Source organism: Tinamus guttatus, unplaced genomic scaffold, assembly GCF_059628265.1.
Source record: "Tinamus guttatus ecotype Peru unplaced genomic scaffold, ASM5962826v1 Tinamus_guttatus_pri_ptg000710l, whole genome shotgun sequence".
In the NCBI taxonomy this organism is placed as follows: domain Eukaryota; kingdom Metazoa; phylum Chordata; class Aves; order Tinamiformes; family Tinamidae; genus Tinamus; species Tinamus guttatus.
In genome coordinates this window covers 4,096,093-4,110,929 of record NW_028289244.1, presented here as the reverse complement: position 1 = coordinate 4,110,929, position 14,837 = coordinate 4,096,093, and the positions used below count along the sequence as shown (strand labels likewise).

Here is a 14,837-nt window from a genome sequence, read left to right as displayed (position 1 = left end):
CGGGGCCGAGGTCTTTATTCCAGGGACAGGGAGCAGCGCTGCACAGTGCAGGTTTGGATTTGGGCTTTCCACAAAGGCCGGGCACCCTGCTAGGCACTGCCTGGTTCTGCAGCCCCAACTCAAACGATCCAGGTATTTTCCTGAACTGCAGATCCAGAAAACTAGAGTTCAGGAGTACCTGGGATTGCAAAGTTTCTTACGTATTTCCATTTTCCCTTAGCATGCGTGATGCACTTGAGCTCCACGAGCAACTTGAGAAGAGCTTTAGAACAAGTGAAAATATGAATTAGACTTCAAGAAGGTTTGAAACAGATATTGGATTTATTGGTCAGCTATGAGTAGGAAAATACATTGGTAAAGAAAAAAAAGACCCTGTATATAAATATAATACTAACTAGTTAAAATTTGACCAAGAAGAAAATTCCACTGAAGAGAACAGTAAAAGCCCTTGTTTACCACCAGACCATATTCAATTTCCCATTTATCTTATTGAAGAGCTGCCTATAGACAAATGCAACATTCTTTGAGCTTAGTGCAGATAATGTGCTGGTTTTTGTTACATGAATGGTAAACAAGAGTTAGTCCAGTGCATTACACATTATACAGAAGTACTGTGAATAAAGACTAAGATATTCTATTTTAGACACTACTTAAACATACCAAGACACTTAAGTGTTACAAATTTATGCAACCAAAAGAAAAGAATAGCAGTTACACACTAAAAAAAGAAAATACTGTGTCCGGCTGGATGAAAAAGGCTGGCTACTTAAACAGTTAACTGAAATTTTAAGTTTTACGGTGTAATTAGTTTCTGACAATGATGTTGTAATTATTTTGTCTTTAGTATAAGTTCTATTGTGTGGATGAAAAGCAAACCATAAGTTATTTTCTAAATCTGCACTCTAAACAAACTTGAGAGATTTGCCTAAACTTAGATCAAAGATTCATACATACCATATTCTAAGCAAACTCGGTTCTGTCAAAACACTAGCCAAATTGACTTTTTTGGAAGCTGCTAAAAGGACAAAATAATTACAAAACACACTGCCTTGTATGTTTTTTTCCCCTACTTGTGTTATGTTAAAAGCAGCAACTTGTGTATTAATATCTTGTACTCTAATCAATTCTTTTATTTAAAGGTATATTTCAATTTACATTTTGATACTCAGAATTTCTTGTTAATGGAAATAAAACCAAACAAGATATGGCCGACTGCACTTTAAGTGGAAAAGAGTCTGGTCTAACCTAAATAAACCCCTTCAATCCCACTGATTTTCTGTGACTTTTGCTATATATGTGCTTTTATAACAAGAACACTGAAGGTACATTATGGCAACACCCCAAACCACCTCAAATAAAAACATTGAAAAATAATCGCTTTCTGTTAACGACTCTGTGAAGCAAACATGTTGATTTTGTGAAGACATGGTTTATTGCCTTATTCTATATTATAGCTGGAAACTGAGACTTGTGAGTTAGATTTGACACAGGAACCTTTGAAAGATTATTTGACAAAGTTTTACCTCAGCTCTGTTTTGGCAGATCTCGTCTTTCCCTATATTTGAAGTATTTCTCCTTCCTTCGGCCCCAGAATCAGGGCTCCGGTCCAGTTAAAACCCAGTGAAGTCGCAGGAGTGTTTTCAATGTATTCAGTGGGTTTTTGGTCAGGACCTGATAGCCTCATATTAAAGCCGGAGGAAATGGTAATTTAAAATGGACCCTTAGACTGTAAGCTAACTAAACAAGAACAGTTGTGTCTCCAAAAGCACAAACGGGCCATATTTCAATATGCTGTCATAAATTCAAATATATTTAAGACTAAGAAATACAGGAGAAGATATTGGATAAAGCTCAAACCTTTAGAATCTAACAAGTGCACTCAAGCTCCAGCATCTATTAAAGTAAATTATCCCCCTCTAAGAAATACAAAATGAGTAAGTGCTTCCCTTCCCCTTCTGTAAAGCTTTCTGGACTCATTAACACAATCCAGATAATCGGAAAAGAAAAATAGTTTGCACAGTTTGACAAGCTAGGTTGGCTTATCATCACTGGAAATTGTCATGATGTACATTACCAAGACATCATTAAGGAAACATGAGTAAAACACCTTTTATTCACACTTTACAAAAAACAAAAAAACAAACAGAAAAAAAAATAACACTACGCATTAAGTCTACTACAGCAATACTACCAGCATTTCAATGTACTGATTATAAACTGGACATGTTTGGTGTTTTCACAACTAAAACCAAAACAAAATAACCCCAAAAGATCAGGTCCCAGACAAGGATTCAAGATCAAGATTTCTCCTGTTGAAAATTAAAATATATATTTTACATATCTGATCTGTTTGTCATTTTTACTTTTAGCTTAAAACAGACCAGTTTGAGCACACCTATGTGCTGACTTTTCCATAAAATTTTGCATCATTATTACCAATCCATTCTTATATATAAAAATTTCACAATATTTAGAGAGTTTTTCTTAATGCTCAGTGTCCTTTTGCTTCTCTGCCTGCAGCCGAAACAAAAGCTGTTTTAAGACCAAGCTCCATCTCAATTCTTTACATTGATTATTGAAGTTGCATTAGTTTAAGGAGAATAATTCTCTCCTTTGGATAGGAATACACAAGTTACATTTGTAAGCTGTTAAGTACTTGGCTTCATGACACAAATGGCACTGAGGGTACACTTTAACTTTCTTCCTTGACACTTTAAAAAATAAGACTTGGTCACTTTAAAAATGATCTGAAGAATTGTCTGTGGGACCTGTATTGAAAATGCATTTATTTTACACTGCTTCATCAATAGAAAAATGCAGGGTTGTTTTTTTCTTCGAGGAATGATACTTTCTGAAACTGAGGAACACACTTAACTAAAGAGAATTCACATGATAGTAATTCTTAGTGGGAAAAACAGCACTGTGCAATGACACTGAAAGAAGCAGTGCATGGGTATTAGAAGCTAGAAACTGTGTACCCCAAACCTGAACATGTTCAAAAAGTGTGATATTCAATGCTTCACAAAGGAAAAAAGGATGCCACAGCTTATACAAAAGTATCTTCATAAAATTTTCACAAGTGTTAACATTATTTAAAAAAATAAAAGAGGATGCACAGGATCTCTCTGCATGCACAGGCAGTGCTAGTTGAGAACAAATTTAAGCAGGCACAGCGGAGAGAGGACAAGTATTTAAAACAGAAATGAAGAAGCTATACACAAGTATCCCTAATTTCAGAAGTAAAATTAGGGATGAAAATAGTATCTGAGTGTATACACAGTAACAATAACTTTTAATCCATACAGGTCAACTTATATTCACTGCTTAGCTTATCTGTTCCGTGAGAACCCTATGCTTACTCTTTTTTAATTGGAAGAAAGACAGAATGCATTTAGTTGCCTCTGTAAGATACTTACTGGGATTTTACCAATTTAGATTTTAAAAGCAATGTTCTCAATTGAACATAAAAAGTAGTACAAAAGGGCTAACAAAACCCTAACAGTGCAAATCGTTAGCAGAGAAAACCTGTGACAACCTCTTTTATAAGCTGGCCTTTATAACACATGAAAACAGATAAAAATTTAGCCTTAGTTTACAATACAATCATTTTCCAAATCTGATTTTTTTTTTAAGTACAAAATCTCATAAATCAGTTTTTCTGTTGTTCATATACAATCAATAAAGGCTAAATTCAAATTCTATATTTTACAAACAAGTCTGAAAAAGGAGGGAGTGAAGTACGGAAGAATGTTCTCTGGATGTTCCTACTGGCCTCAAAAAAGTAGTGCTACAGATAACTGTGCAAAGAGAATATACTGTATATAACAATTCCATATTTCAAGGCATGAAAATGTCACGTTGGATAGAAGAAACAGGAAGTTTAATTGTAACATACTAAAGAAAGGTGCAAATGCACCAATCACTGTCTAACAGTATACAAAGTATATTGGGCTCAGAATTGTGTCTGTTGATAGCACCTGGCTTTTACTATGTCTTTAGCAAATAATTAGATTTAAGATTAAGATCATTAAGAAAAGAATCCCTGTTGGCCATACCTCACTCCTCTATATTCAGATTTTACAATTGTACAAGTTAAATTGAGGTTACCCTCTAAAATGTACTTGACTACCTCCTGCCAGGGAGATGGATTCCATTTACAGGAGGCAGGAAAGGCAGCAAAAGCTCCAGTTGTGCAAAAAGTGAGAAGTGGTCAGAAGGGATGAGTGGATGTGGACAACCACTTATATTGTTCTCTATTAACCAATGATGATCCAAAGGTCCAAGAATACCAAGTATGTTTAGCTGAGGTTTAGAGTAGAAGATGTAGTCTATAATACCCTGAAAAAGGAAAGGAAATAAACAGGGATTATTAGCATACAATCCTTCACACATAATATTTTTCAAACAAATGGTATGCTCAACATGAGAAAACTTAAGTGCTACCATCCCTTCTCCATGGCAAAAGGATTTAGGAGACTTGTACTTCCTATCCCAAGGGTTGTCCAATACAGATTAGGAAGACAAAGACATCCACTTTGTATCACTTCTGCCCTGCTTTTGAGGTGTGATTTCAAACCTCCTACGAAGCTTCAAGCCACATTTCTCTAACTTTGAAGAGGAAAATAAGTATCTTCTGTCTTTCCTTGGCTAGTAAGCATCGATAGCTATCCAGAAGTAGCATGGATTACAATTCCCTTGCAGCTTAATTACCACTGTCCTATTTCCTTTAGCTTGCAGTCTTCCTATTCACAAGGAAGAATAACAGCATCCCAAATCTTTCAAATCTAGTGCAAGATATAAAATATTAAAGCTTGTTTCCTAGGAAAATCAAGCTTTAGGTACTCCAATTTGCTTTGTTTTAAATACAAAGTTAATAGGCTTACTATTAGCTACCCAGAGGCTAATATTAGCTCTTTCTTTAGCAGTTCAGTGCAGCAAATCATTTCAGCTCTAGCTTCAAGTGGGAAAATTTTTTTCAAAGTAATGGCCAACTCCTTACCTTGAAGTCAAATGTATAATTGGTATAAGGCATTAGGCCATTCTCATAGGCACTCTTCAACTTGAAACCATGCGTAATTCTCCCATTTGTTGTTCCATTCTTTCCATTACAGCTGAAGTTAGTAAGACTTTCGTTGTATCTCAGTTCCTTAAAATCTTTGTGGTTTGTTTCCACTCCACCAGTGCTCAAGTACTCAACGACACCTGATAGGAGAGAAGTGAACACACAAGATGGTACTAACAAACATCTAGCAAGTAACTGTGTGTGCTTTAAGTCATATATGCAATTTTGTGCTTCACATGGACAAAACTTTAACGGATACACAACATTTAGCAGTAATTCTTATAACACTCCAAGACAGTACAGATTCATGTAAAAAAGGAAATGCCACCTAGACTAAAGAGAACTTCTTGGATTAGGAAAAAACCCAGACACTTAGCTGGGTACAAGTTCCTTGGTTGGGAAGGAGATAAAATAATTGAAAATAAAATTCCTTATATGCTAAGGCTGGCAGCTTCCTTTGTCTCATCACCATGTCCAAGTCTTGTGTTCCAAAATTCTTATGTTAAAACCTTGAGAGAAAGTCAAGTTCTGTAACAATACTTCACACAGGGTTAGCTTGAAAGAGATCACAAAGCCAAGTTTAGACTTGCGACTTGGAAAACTAGTCATGCCTCTGAATTTCAGAACAACTTTGCTAGGCATTCTGAAAGTAAAGTTCATCTGAAGATAAAAAAATTACAAATCATGAAAAACATTTGCTTTCTCACAATGACAGTGAATCAGATTTCTAGTAGTACTAGGAACAACCACTCCAAGTCCCACAAACATTAAGGGCTGCCCAGAACAGGTCAAAAAAAGGTAGGGACAGGTGGGAAAGATTATTATATTGACAGAGTCATGATAGAAGGACAGATCTATTTCAGTTCTGTACTTAAGGAGTCAAAAAGGGGATTACTTAATCTGTTCTTCTCTATCACTTTTAAAAAGTCAAAAAAGTTCTACATTAGTAAAGCACTCTGAAGAATCCCTTTCTGATAGCATGCAAGATGTTTCAAAATTTACAAGTCCTAAAATATCTAAGCTCTAGAAAATGATTGCAACTTAAGAATCTGTATTTTCACATTTAAAAACAAAACACACCACACATCAGTAACATTATTACTTCCATTTATTTTGGAAGACATTTTCTTCCTTTCCATTCCTTTGCAGTCAAATAGCAAACAATATTTCTGAAGAAAAAGCTGTATCTATAAATAAAGCTTAGACATAGATATATAGATCAAGTCACTCAAAGAAGCTCTTCTATTTCCTTAGTACCTTTAAAGGTTACAGTAATAAATTATTCTTTATGTTGAAAAAATCCTTTAAAAGAAGCTTACAATTTAAATTATTACACAAACACTTTAAATAAATAAATAAATAGTACTCTTACCAGAGTCTGGCAGAGAATTGAGATCTGCACACAGTACAAGCGGAATGGTCCCAAGTTCTCCCGAAACACCAGGTTTGAGACTACGAGAAGCTTTATCAATAATGTTCTTTACCTCAGACAGGAACATCATAGTCTGAACCAGCTTCACATCAGAAAAATCTGGGTCCCAATGCATATGTGCATTAGCTACAAGAACTAGCTGCTTTTCCATTCCAAGATGTGTCTTTCCGGCTAAAATTTAAAATTCATTACTTACACTTACATGGTCAGCAACAGAAAACACTCATCTTTTATACAGCTGAATTTTAAATAAGATATTTCAGTGGAGAACAAGTATCCCCTTGATTAAAGAGGGTTAAGCTAAATGATGCATAGTATGTTTTATATGAAGATGTCATAGTTCCTAATATAATGTCCATATAACGTCTAGCAAGCATTTCAGCTGTTCCAAAAAAAGATGCTGAAAGAGCAATGTTTCACATGGAAGTCCATTAACAGACAAGACTAGCCTGATATGGAGCAACACCCATGTATTTAAGAATATCATTAATTACCAAAAATACTAGCTAAATGAAACAAATACTCTATTTTAATAAATTACAATAGTTCTCCTCAGGTTATTTGTGATAGTAAATAAGCCCTGCCCATATCCTCTTAGGGAAAAGTACCCTCCCTTGCCAGAGGAGCTTTTAAAAGGCTTGTTTGTTAGAATGCGAATTAATAAAGTCTTACTTGGATAAGCACAACAAAGGTTGAATAGGAGCCCACGGAGGTATTTATAAAGCCAATTTACATTTGCTAAACTAAGAGCAACAAGGCAGAACAAGCAGGCTTTATAAGGCAGCGAAGAAAATAAATTACAATTATGAAGCTGATTTAGAAGCACGAAACCAATACTCATTATCCCATACCTGCGCATACCTCCAAGCAGACGAAGCCAACCTGCTTTTTCCCTCTCCCCCAAAACTCTGTTCTTTGTATTTTTAAACAAAAATGTATAAGTGGAAAAAAAAACTCATCATTTTATTAAAATGACTTTTTCCCTATGCTCTTTGGATAGAAAATTGCTTGGGTATACAATGCCCCAAGTTATATTCATCTGTAGAACCCAGCAGGTTTACTGCAACAAAAATCCATCGTGATTTTTTTCAATTATAAAATACAGAAAACCTCGTCAAAAATTGAACTAGACAGTACTTACATGACATTTCTATCAATTCCTTCCGCAGTTCTAGTAAAACAGCAACTCCAATGTTATCTTTTGTCATAACTCTGTTCAGCATAGCTTCTGAACCTTCTGAGTTTGCCATAGCTAGTTGATTGAACTCAACAGTATGTTTTTGAACCAAAGTAAATCTGAAAGAGAAACATCATAGAGCTTCATGAGGAGACGGATGCCAAAGGAAATGTTACAGATAAATCCCTTTCTAATTAAAGTTCAAATGCATTTAGGCTGCAAAAAAAAGTCTCAAGGGGTCATATAATTTCATAAAAATCTTGACCTGAAAGGATGTAATTTCCCCAACATAAAATACTTGAAAATTGCTAAGCGGATTTCAATTAATGGATTTTTTTTTCTTAAACAAAAGAAGGAGACTATAGAAAAGGAATCCTTGCTTCTAATATTGCACCACATTCCAACTGAAACTTGCAGGTTCCATAGAGTGACTAAATAATTTGTTTCTAAGCCAAAAGATATCAAACTGGGCAACCTGCATTTACTTGTGGACAGAAAGGAGTGGAAGCAGGTGGAAGGGAAATTACTACCCTCACACACAGCAAGAGTACACAGACAGTATGAGAAAACAGTAAGTGTTGCAACTCTTAAGTGAGGCATAATGGTCAGCAGCGATCAGTGATTTCAAGTGTCTTTGCTTTGCTTCTTCAGAAGGCTAATTATCAAAAAAGAAACATCATCTCAGGTCTCATTTCAGCCTTCCTTTCCATATTCTGCTTTTTTCATTATTTGTTCTGTTATTGACATATGGTAACATGTTTACACCAATTAAAGCACATTTTGATGAACTCCCAACCTATTTTTGCTGCAAAAGATCTATATTTAGACAAAAACTCAGGGCAGAATTCCCTATTGCTGGTTAGACAGAGAATAATTACTCTTGTACAGACTATTCATAGACAGGAATGCTCTATAAGAAACACTGAATGACTACAAAAAGGGTGACTAATGCCAAGTTGTTCAGGCTGCAGACTGACACAAGAAATTGTGTGGAAAAGAGCAAGACACAATAGTAGGCTTCATAAAATACAGCACTTACTTTTCTGTTTTGAAAAATATTGCACAACCATCAACATGTTTTCTTTCCTGTTCTGACATTGTCCTAGCTCTAGATTTTGGACTGAAGAATCCATTATAGCCACGTTCTTTCAGTTCTACCAGGAAAAAACTGTAGTACTGTTCGGTTTCAACCTCCTATAAAATTGCAAGACAGCACACAGCATGAATGTACTATTACCAAAACACAGAATACTGGTATTAGTCTCTTCAGAAGTATAAATCATTTTCCAACCAGCTTTAGAGAAAACATAAGAACTAAGTACTGAGAATGCAAATGAGTGTGATATTCCTATTTTAAGAAGGAAACAGAAATGAATTTCTATAATCCCCAGAGTTATGATTATCTCAAGCCTTTTATTGCAAAATGTGTCAATTATACCCCCACGTACACACGCATACACAAAGACACCCCCACATACATTTCTTTGATCAGCAGCTGCTGATTCACATTCCAACTGAGTGGGCTGAAAAGCATTCTTTTGATGTCAAGCAACAAATAATGTTCTAAACACCACTGCTTTTTCTGGTTTCTTTTCAGATGGTTTTGAAAACAGACTACTTACTGTAAATACATTTAATATAGAGAAGCCAGCACACGAAAATACAAAATAGAAATAAATCTTTTACCTGAAGGCTTATGATGTCAGCATTGCAGCTCAGGATTTCCTGCATAATAGCTTTTTTTCTGTATTCCCAGTTCAATGCCCAAGATGGACAATAGCCATACAGCTGCCGGGTAGCGTATTTATCACAAAGTACGTTGTAACACATGACAGAGAACAAGGCTGCAGAACAACAATTTGACATTTACACTTACATTTTTTAACAAAAAAATACACTGTTTTCATTTTTTCAGTAATTTGATCAATTCACATTGCTTCAATGTGAATCAATCAAAACACAGCACCTGCACTGAGGCTAAAAAAGCATTTGTTAGTCCTTCTAGAATGACATGATACCCTCCATGTTTGGATTTACAGCATGTTAGTTTACATACATTTACATACATGTTAGTATAAGGAGAAAAAAAAGAAAGAAAAAGAAAGGAGGAGTTCTTCAAATGCTTGGTACAGTAAATAGGAGGCAAGCACACTTTACAATAAGTGACATATTAATGTGAAGAGCAAAACAAGATGAGTCTACTGTACACCTGAATTTGCCACTATATTAAGATTTGCAAACTCTTCAAACAGCTTATTTAAAACCTATTCAACTACCACCACCATGAATGGTAACAAATCCACCATCAGGGCTAGGATAGCCTGCATTGTGTACTGTGCAAAGGTAAATGAAATCTGAACATTTCTACCACAAAAAGCTTAGAATTTAGCTATAAAGATAAACAATTTAGAACATGAGGGGACACAATGAGAAGGCATTTGCAGTGCTATAATGAGATGTTTTCGTTGGAAGTTTATTGGGAGCTCTCTCGAGAGAATGAGAAAGACATTTTAAGATTTAGCAAAAAGAGGGAATAATCCCAGTTCAACTGGGCACTAAAAAACAGCATTTTGGGAGCAGACAGGAAACAGCAAAGGACAAGTCAACGTAATATTTTCCAAGTGAGAACACACAAGATTTATTTTAAACAACAGCTGAACAGGTCAAAAATGACATACTTCAAAACAACAAGAGAGAAAAGTACCTATTTGAAGCAACCTTGCTAATAAAAATAGGAGAAAAAAGGATATATGTCAGTCCTGAAGCACATGGCATTGCAATTACTGAGAAATAAAGAGTTTGGCTTGTCAGATAACTACAAAAGCTGTTAAGTGCTACAGTACCTGTTGGTCTTGTTCGGTCTGGTTCTTGCAACATAATCCAGGATCTTGGAGGTGGTTGTTCTGTTGAAACTATTGGAATAGTTTTAAAGAGACACAAATGATAATCACATTTATTTTAAGCAGCAGAAACAAACATTTTAAGAATGATCACTTACTTCTTTTTGCAGTACCTGCCAAATTATCAAGCAAATAGTTCAGTAGCCTTCGCGTGCCATCCGGTTCCTGATAAAGGTTCAGAATATCCTGCGTAAGTGGATTTCCTGCAAACACGTTCACAGAAAGATCAGAACTAGCATGAATGTACACGTGAGTTTAGAGTCAGCATCTCTGAGACAAGATATGAGAGTACTGCAGACTACTTATGGGCTTCAAATCACAGGTCTTCAATTCCACAATACATTACATGTCTGAATAGCTCTAGTGAACTTACACAATCTCTCAGAGGGCTAATGCAGCTAAGTTTGTAGTTGGATGTAACAGCAGTGAAGATTTGGCATAGCAGAATGTGCTGCATCATGTGCAGGCACAGCGCTGAGGAGGCCAAAGACACAAAAAACCTCTGCATGCTTTGCTCAGTGTTAAGTCTTGTCCACAGCAGTTTATGTGTTGCTTATACTACAGTCTAGTATCTGGTAAATGTATAAGGAGATCCAAACAGTTTGCAGACAATGCAATGCAGCAGTTTTAAGAAAGAGAGAAGAAAAAAATATATTTGAAGCTTAACCTTGTTGAGAGCCACAGCATCACCAGTGTTCCTGAACATGCAGGCCTTCCATGCCATAGAATTTCCACCAAAATGGAATTCAGTGTTTCTATGGCTAGAACCCATACAGTACTGAGAGAAAAATTCAGAAACCAATTTTAAATTGCTATTTGAACACATAACACATTCCATTTTTGTTAGGAGCACAGTGTAAGGAGCTGTGTATTATTTCTTACTTGAATACTGTATCCACAGCCAATGCAAGCAAGAGAAAGCCTCCTGCAACACCCCAGAAAGAAGCAAACCTCTTCTCAGGCCAAGAACATTTCCCAAGGAGTTCCTGTTCTTTAAGCAATCACTAGCTGACAATATTTATAAAACTGGACTAAGTAGATACATCTGGGACTGCTCTATGAGTTTGCAGTCTACAACCAAGACAGCTCCACAGTGATATTACAAAACAAAGCACAGAAAGAAAAAGTAGTAATACCTTTCAGACCCAAAGTCTGCAACTGGAACAGTTTTCCCAGCTCAAAAGGTAAAACTCGTAACAGGTTGTTATTTAAATGTAGTTCCCTGTAGACAGAGTAAGAATCATATAAGGCTGAAACCAGAGCCAGGTTTGTCTTCAGCAGCCTATAGCACAAGAGATTTAACTAAAAGGAAAAAAAAAATGTACTAGCAAACCACAATAGTGCAGCAAGAGTTTGGGAAATCTTGCTGTACTCCCTCACACACACGCACAGAGAAAACACACATTAAGTTGAAATAAAGAGCAAAGTAGCTAGTTGGCAAGTTCATCTTAAATAGTCAGAAATTTTGTAAACATTAACAATAATTAAAGCATTTAATAACTACTAGTGATGAAGCAGTAACCATTCTGACAAACCAGACCACGAAACAGTTTTGCTATGATTAAAGGCCAAATAAAGGAAAATTATGTCTTAGAAAACAAATAAGCAAAAAACTCCAGGACCACAGAAGTACTTTATTAGAGCTAGGAGATTACCAGGTTAGTGCGCAGCTAAAATACTTTTGATTAAGGTCTCTTGTGAACACTGGTTTATACTGCACATTAAACAAGAAAGAGAAGACTGCATGTGCCTTAAAATAATTCCTTTTTCAATTAAATTTCTTTCCTTTGTCACATATGGCAACTTAGAGGTACTCTGATCTGCTCTGTATGAGTTTTCAGGCACAAAATGGTTGAACTGTGCCTCTAGTTAAAAATAGTAATCTTCTGCTTTTTGTTTTTATAGTTTTGCTATTAAGACAATACACATGCTTTTTAGCTTACAAAAATAAAACAGACAGGAACAGACTATGTACTCCGAAATTCTGGTATCTCAATGAACTGAGTAGAGAAAAATGTACTGCTGACATCTAAAAATTAAGGTAGGTACCGATTTACATATATATATTTATATATATATACACGTGTGTGCATACATATATAAATAAAATACTAAATTCTTCTCGAGGAAAAACAGTGAGTTTGAAGAAAGCATGATACCTATTACTGTGGCACTGTCTCTTGGATGAAGCAATTGCTTTCTCTAATGCTCTCTGCCTTCACAGAACTCCCTCTCTACAGAACAAAGAGGATCACAACAAATCCCACTAGCGCTTGCAAGAATAATCAAGAGAATCTGTTTTACATCTGGGCTTTCCAAGAGAACACATTATAATGCTTATTTTCCTCCTCTTCACTCAAAGATCAGAAATCTTTCTGCTCTCTCTGACAGCTCTTAGTTCAAGTACCTGCAGTAAAAGGGGAGATGCAATGAGCCTTAGGCAAGCCTTGCCAGACAGACTAACAACAGAGTTCCAGATGAGTTGGAAGACCTGTTACCAACCCTGACGCGTGTCAGAATGGGTTATTTCTGTGGCTCATGATATTAGCAAGACCCAGTGTTGAATTACCGTTAGTTCAAACACCTTCCCAGAACCCATGGGAAGTATCTGCAGCAAGAGCCAACCTGAAACATGGAACTACGACGCGACTGAGACCTGGAGCGCTACCACACAGGATGCACTTACGGATTTTTCTTCACTTTCACCCCAGTGAAAAGAAATCATGGATCAGCTGCAATTACTGAGGACAGAGAGAGTGCAGTGGATTAATGCACTAGCTTTTCATGTTTAGAGATCTGGCTTCAAATGCTATGTTTATGTCATAAATAGAAACCACCCTAATCCTAGACTTTTGCTACACATTTCACATTTGAAGATACAGCATGCTCTACCTAGAAGAGGCTTAAGACCTGGAAGGGCTGAAACTTCATAGAGTCATGGTCAAAGTTAATTGGGAAATGCACTGGGAAGATGGCATAGTATATTTTGACACTACTGATTACTACAGAGTGCTCAACTAACTCAGTGTCATGAATATTAAGTTTGCAGCACTATTTTAGAATAAAAGGAAAAGAATGATGAAAAGAAAAGGATGTTGATGAAGTACAAAGATGAATTTGAGAACATTCCAGTACATTTAGGATTGCTAACTCACAATATCTGAAAAACAGAGAAAAGAAAGGAAGAAAGCTATTACTATGAAATGCTCTAAAATGAGATAGTCACATTTTTTTCTCATATACTTTTACAGCTGAAAACAAACATACAAACACACCACAAAGAGCTGTGAGGTTCATGCTGATGAAGGATTTTAGACTTCAACTACTTTGGAATTTACTGTGCTTTTAATAATAATTTTAACCATCTAGTTTAATACTCCCCAAACTGGACTTTTCTCAATGTTCAAACACATTAGCTTGCTTTGCTGGCCATTTCATTAAAACTGTACTTGCAGTTCACTTTCCTGCATTTTATCCTCCCACCATCCCCCCTCTAATTAAATTTTAATTAAATTTAGACTTGGTATTTTCTGGATTTGACAAAGTTGACCATAAACGTCTTCAAAATTAAAAGCAATGAAGTCAATCACTGGATAACGTCTAATAAACCTAAAATAACGCTCTTCCTTTGGGTCAAGGGCAAAAGAATGTTGCCTGTAAATATTTACTCTTACATAAATCATTTATATGTTTACATAACATTGTTCTACAAACAGAGTGAAATACTGCATCCCTAATTATAACCTAAATAGTCATGACTATTCGTGCTTCTACTCCAAAAGGAGGTAATATTCCATGCTAGCTTTGCACATCTTGACACTGTAAAAACTAAGAGAAAAAGGTGCCTTTGAAACACAGGAATAGAATTGCATGGTAGCAAAGGCAGGAAGTAGATGACGTTAGAAAGACTGCAGTTGTTATGAAACCAATGGAATAAAAACTCAATATTAAGAAAAATACTACGGATGAATAAATAGGAAAACAATAGTAGTTAGTATGATTGTGTTTAATATGATCTTTTTGCTACCTTAGAAGATTTAAAAGCATTTTCTGTGTGCTAATTTTTCTTAAGAACTCCACTGAAAGATTTGTTAAACAGCTTGGAAAAAGAGGTGTGAGAGCTGAAACTCGATTTGGAAAGATACACAATAGGTGACTGCAGCTAAACAGAGCACTTCTGGAAATCATTTTGTACCATCACACATGGGAATGGGAGACCCAAGACAGACAGCACTCCAGGGCAGCATGTAGTAGTAGTGAGGAAGG

The 14,837-nt window shown here is 35.9% G+C and overlaps 1 protein-coding gene across 5 annotated transcripts in view; it reads right to left on the bottom strand.

The window, feature by feature from the left end:
* Positions 1-298: 298 nt before the first annotated feature.
* CNOT6 (CCR4-NOT transcription complex subunit 6) overlaps positions 299-14,837 on the bottom strand; it is a 32,260-nt gene continuing 17,721 nt past the window's right edge. For 4 of the 5 annotated variants that reach the window (XM_088536793.1, XM_088536795.1, XM_088536794.1 and 1 more), the window contains exons 4-12: positions 11,708-11,793; positions 10,670-10,774; positions 10,515-10,583; positions 9,358-9,515; positions 8,711-8,865; positions 7,636-7,790; positions 6,435-6,665; positions 5,000-5,202; positions 299-4,338 (exon numbers count right to left, since the gene is read on the bottom strand). In XM_088536793.1, the coding sequence (XP_088392919.1) occupies positions 4,126-4,338; positions 5,000-5,202; positions 6,435-6,665; positions 7,636-7,790; positions 8,711-8,865; positions 9,358-9,515; positions 10,515-10,583; positions 10,670-10,774; positions 11,708-11,793 (1,375 nt within the window). In that variant the 3' untranslated portion in view covers positions 299-4,125. The remainder of the gene's footprint in view (positions 4,339-4,999; positions 5,203-6,434; positions 6,666-7,635; positions 7,791-8,710; positions 8,866-9,357; positions 9,516-10,514; positions 10,584-10,669; positions 10,775-11,707; positions 11,794-14,837) is intronic. The other variant, XM_088536796.1, reaches the window with a different exon arrangement.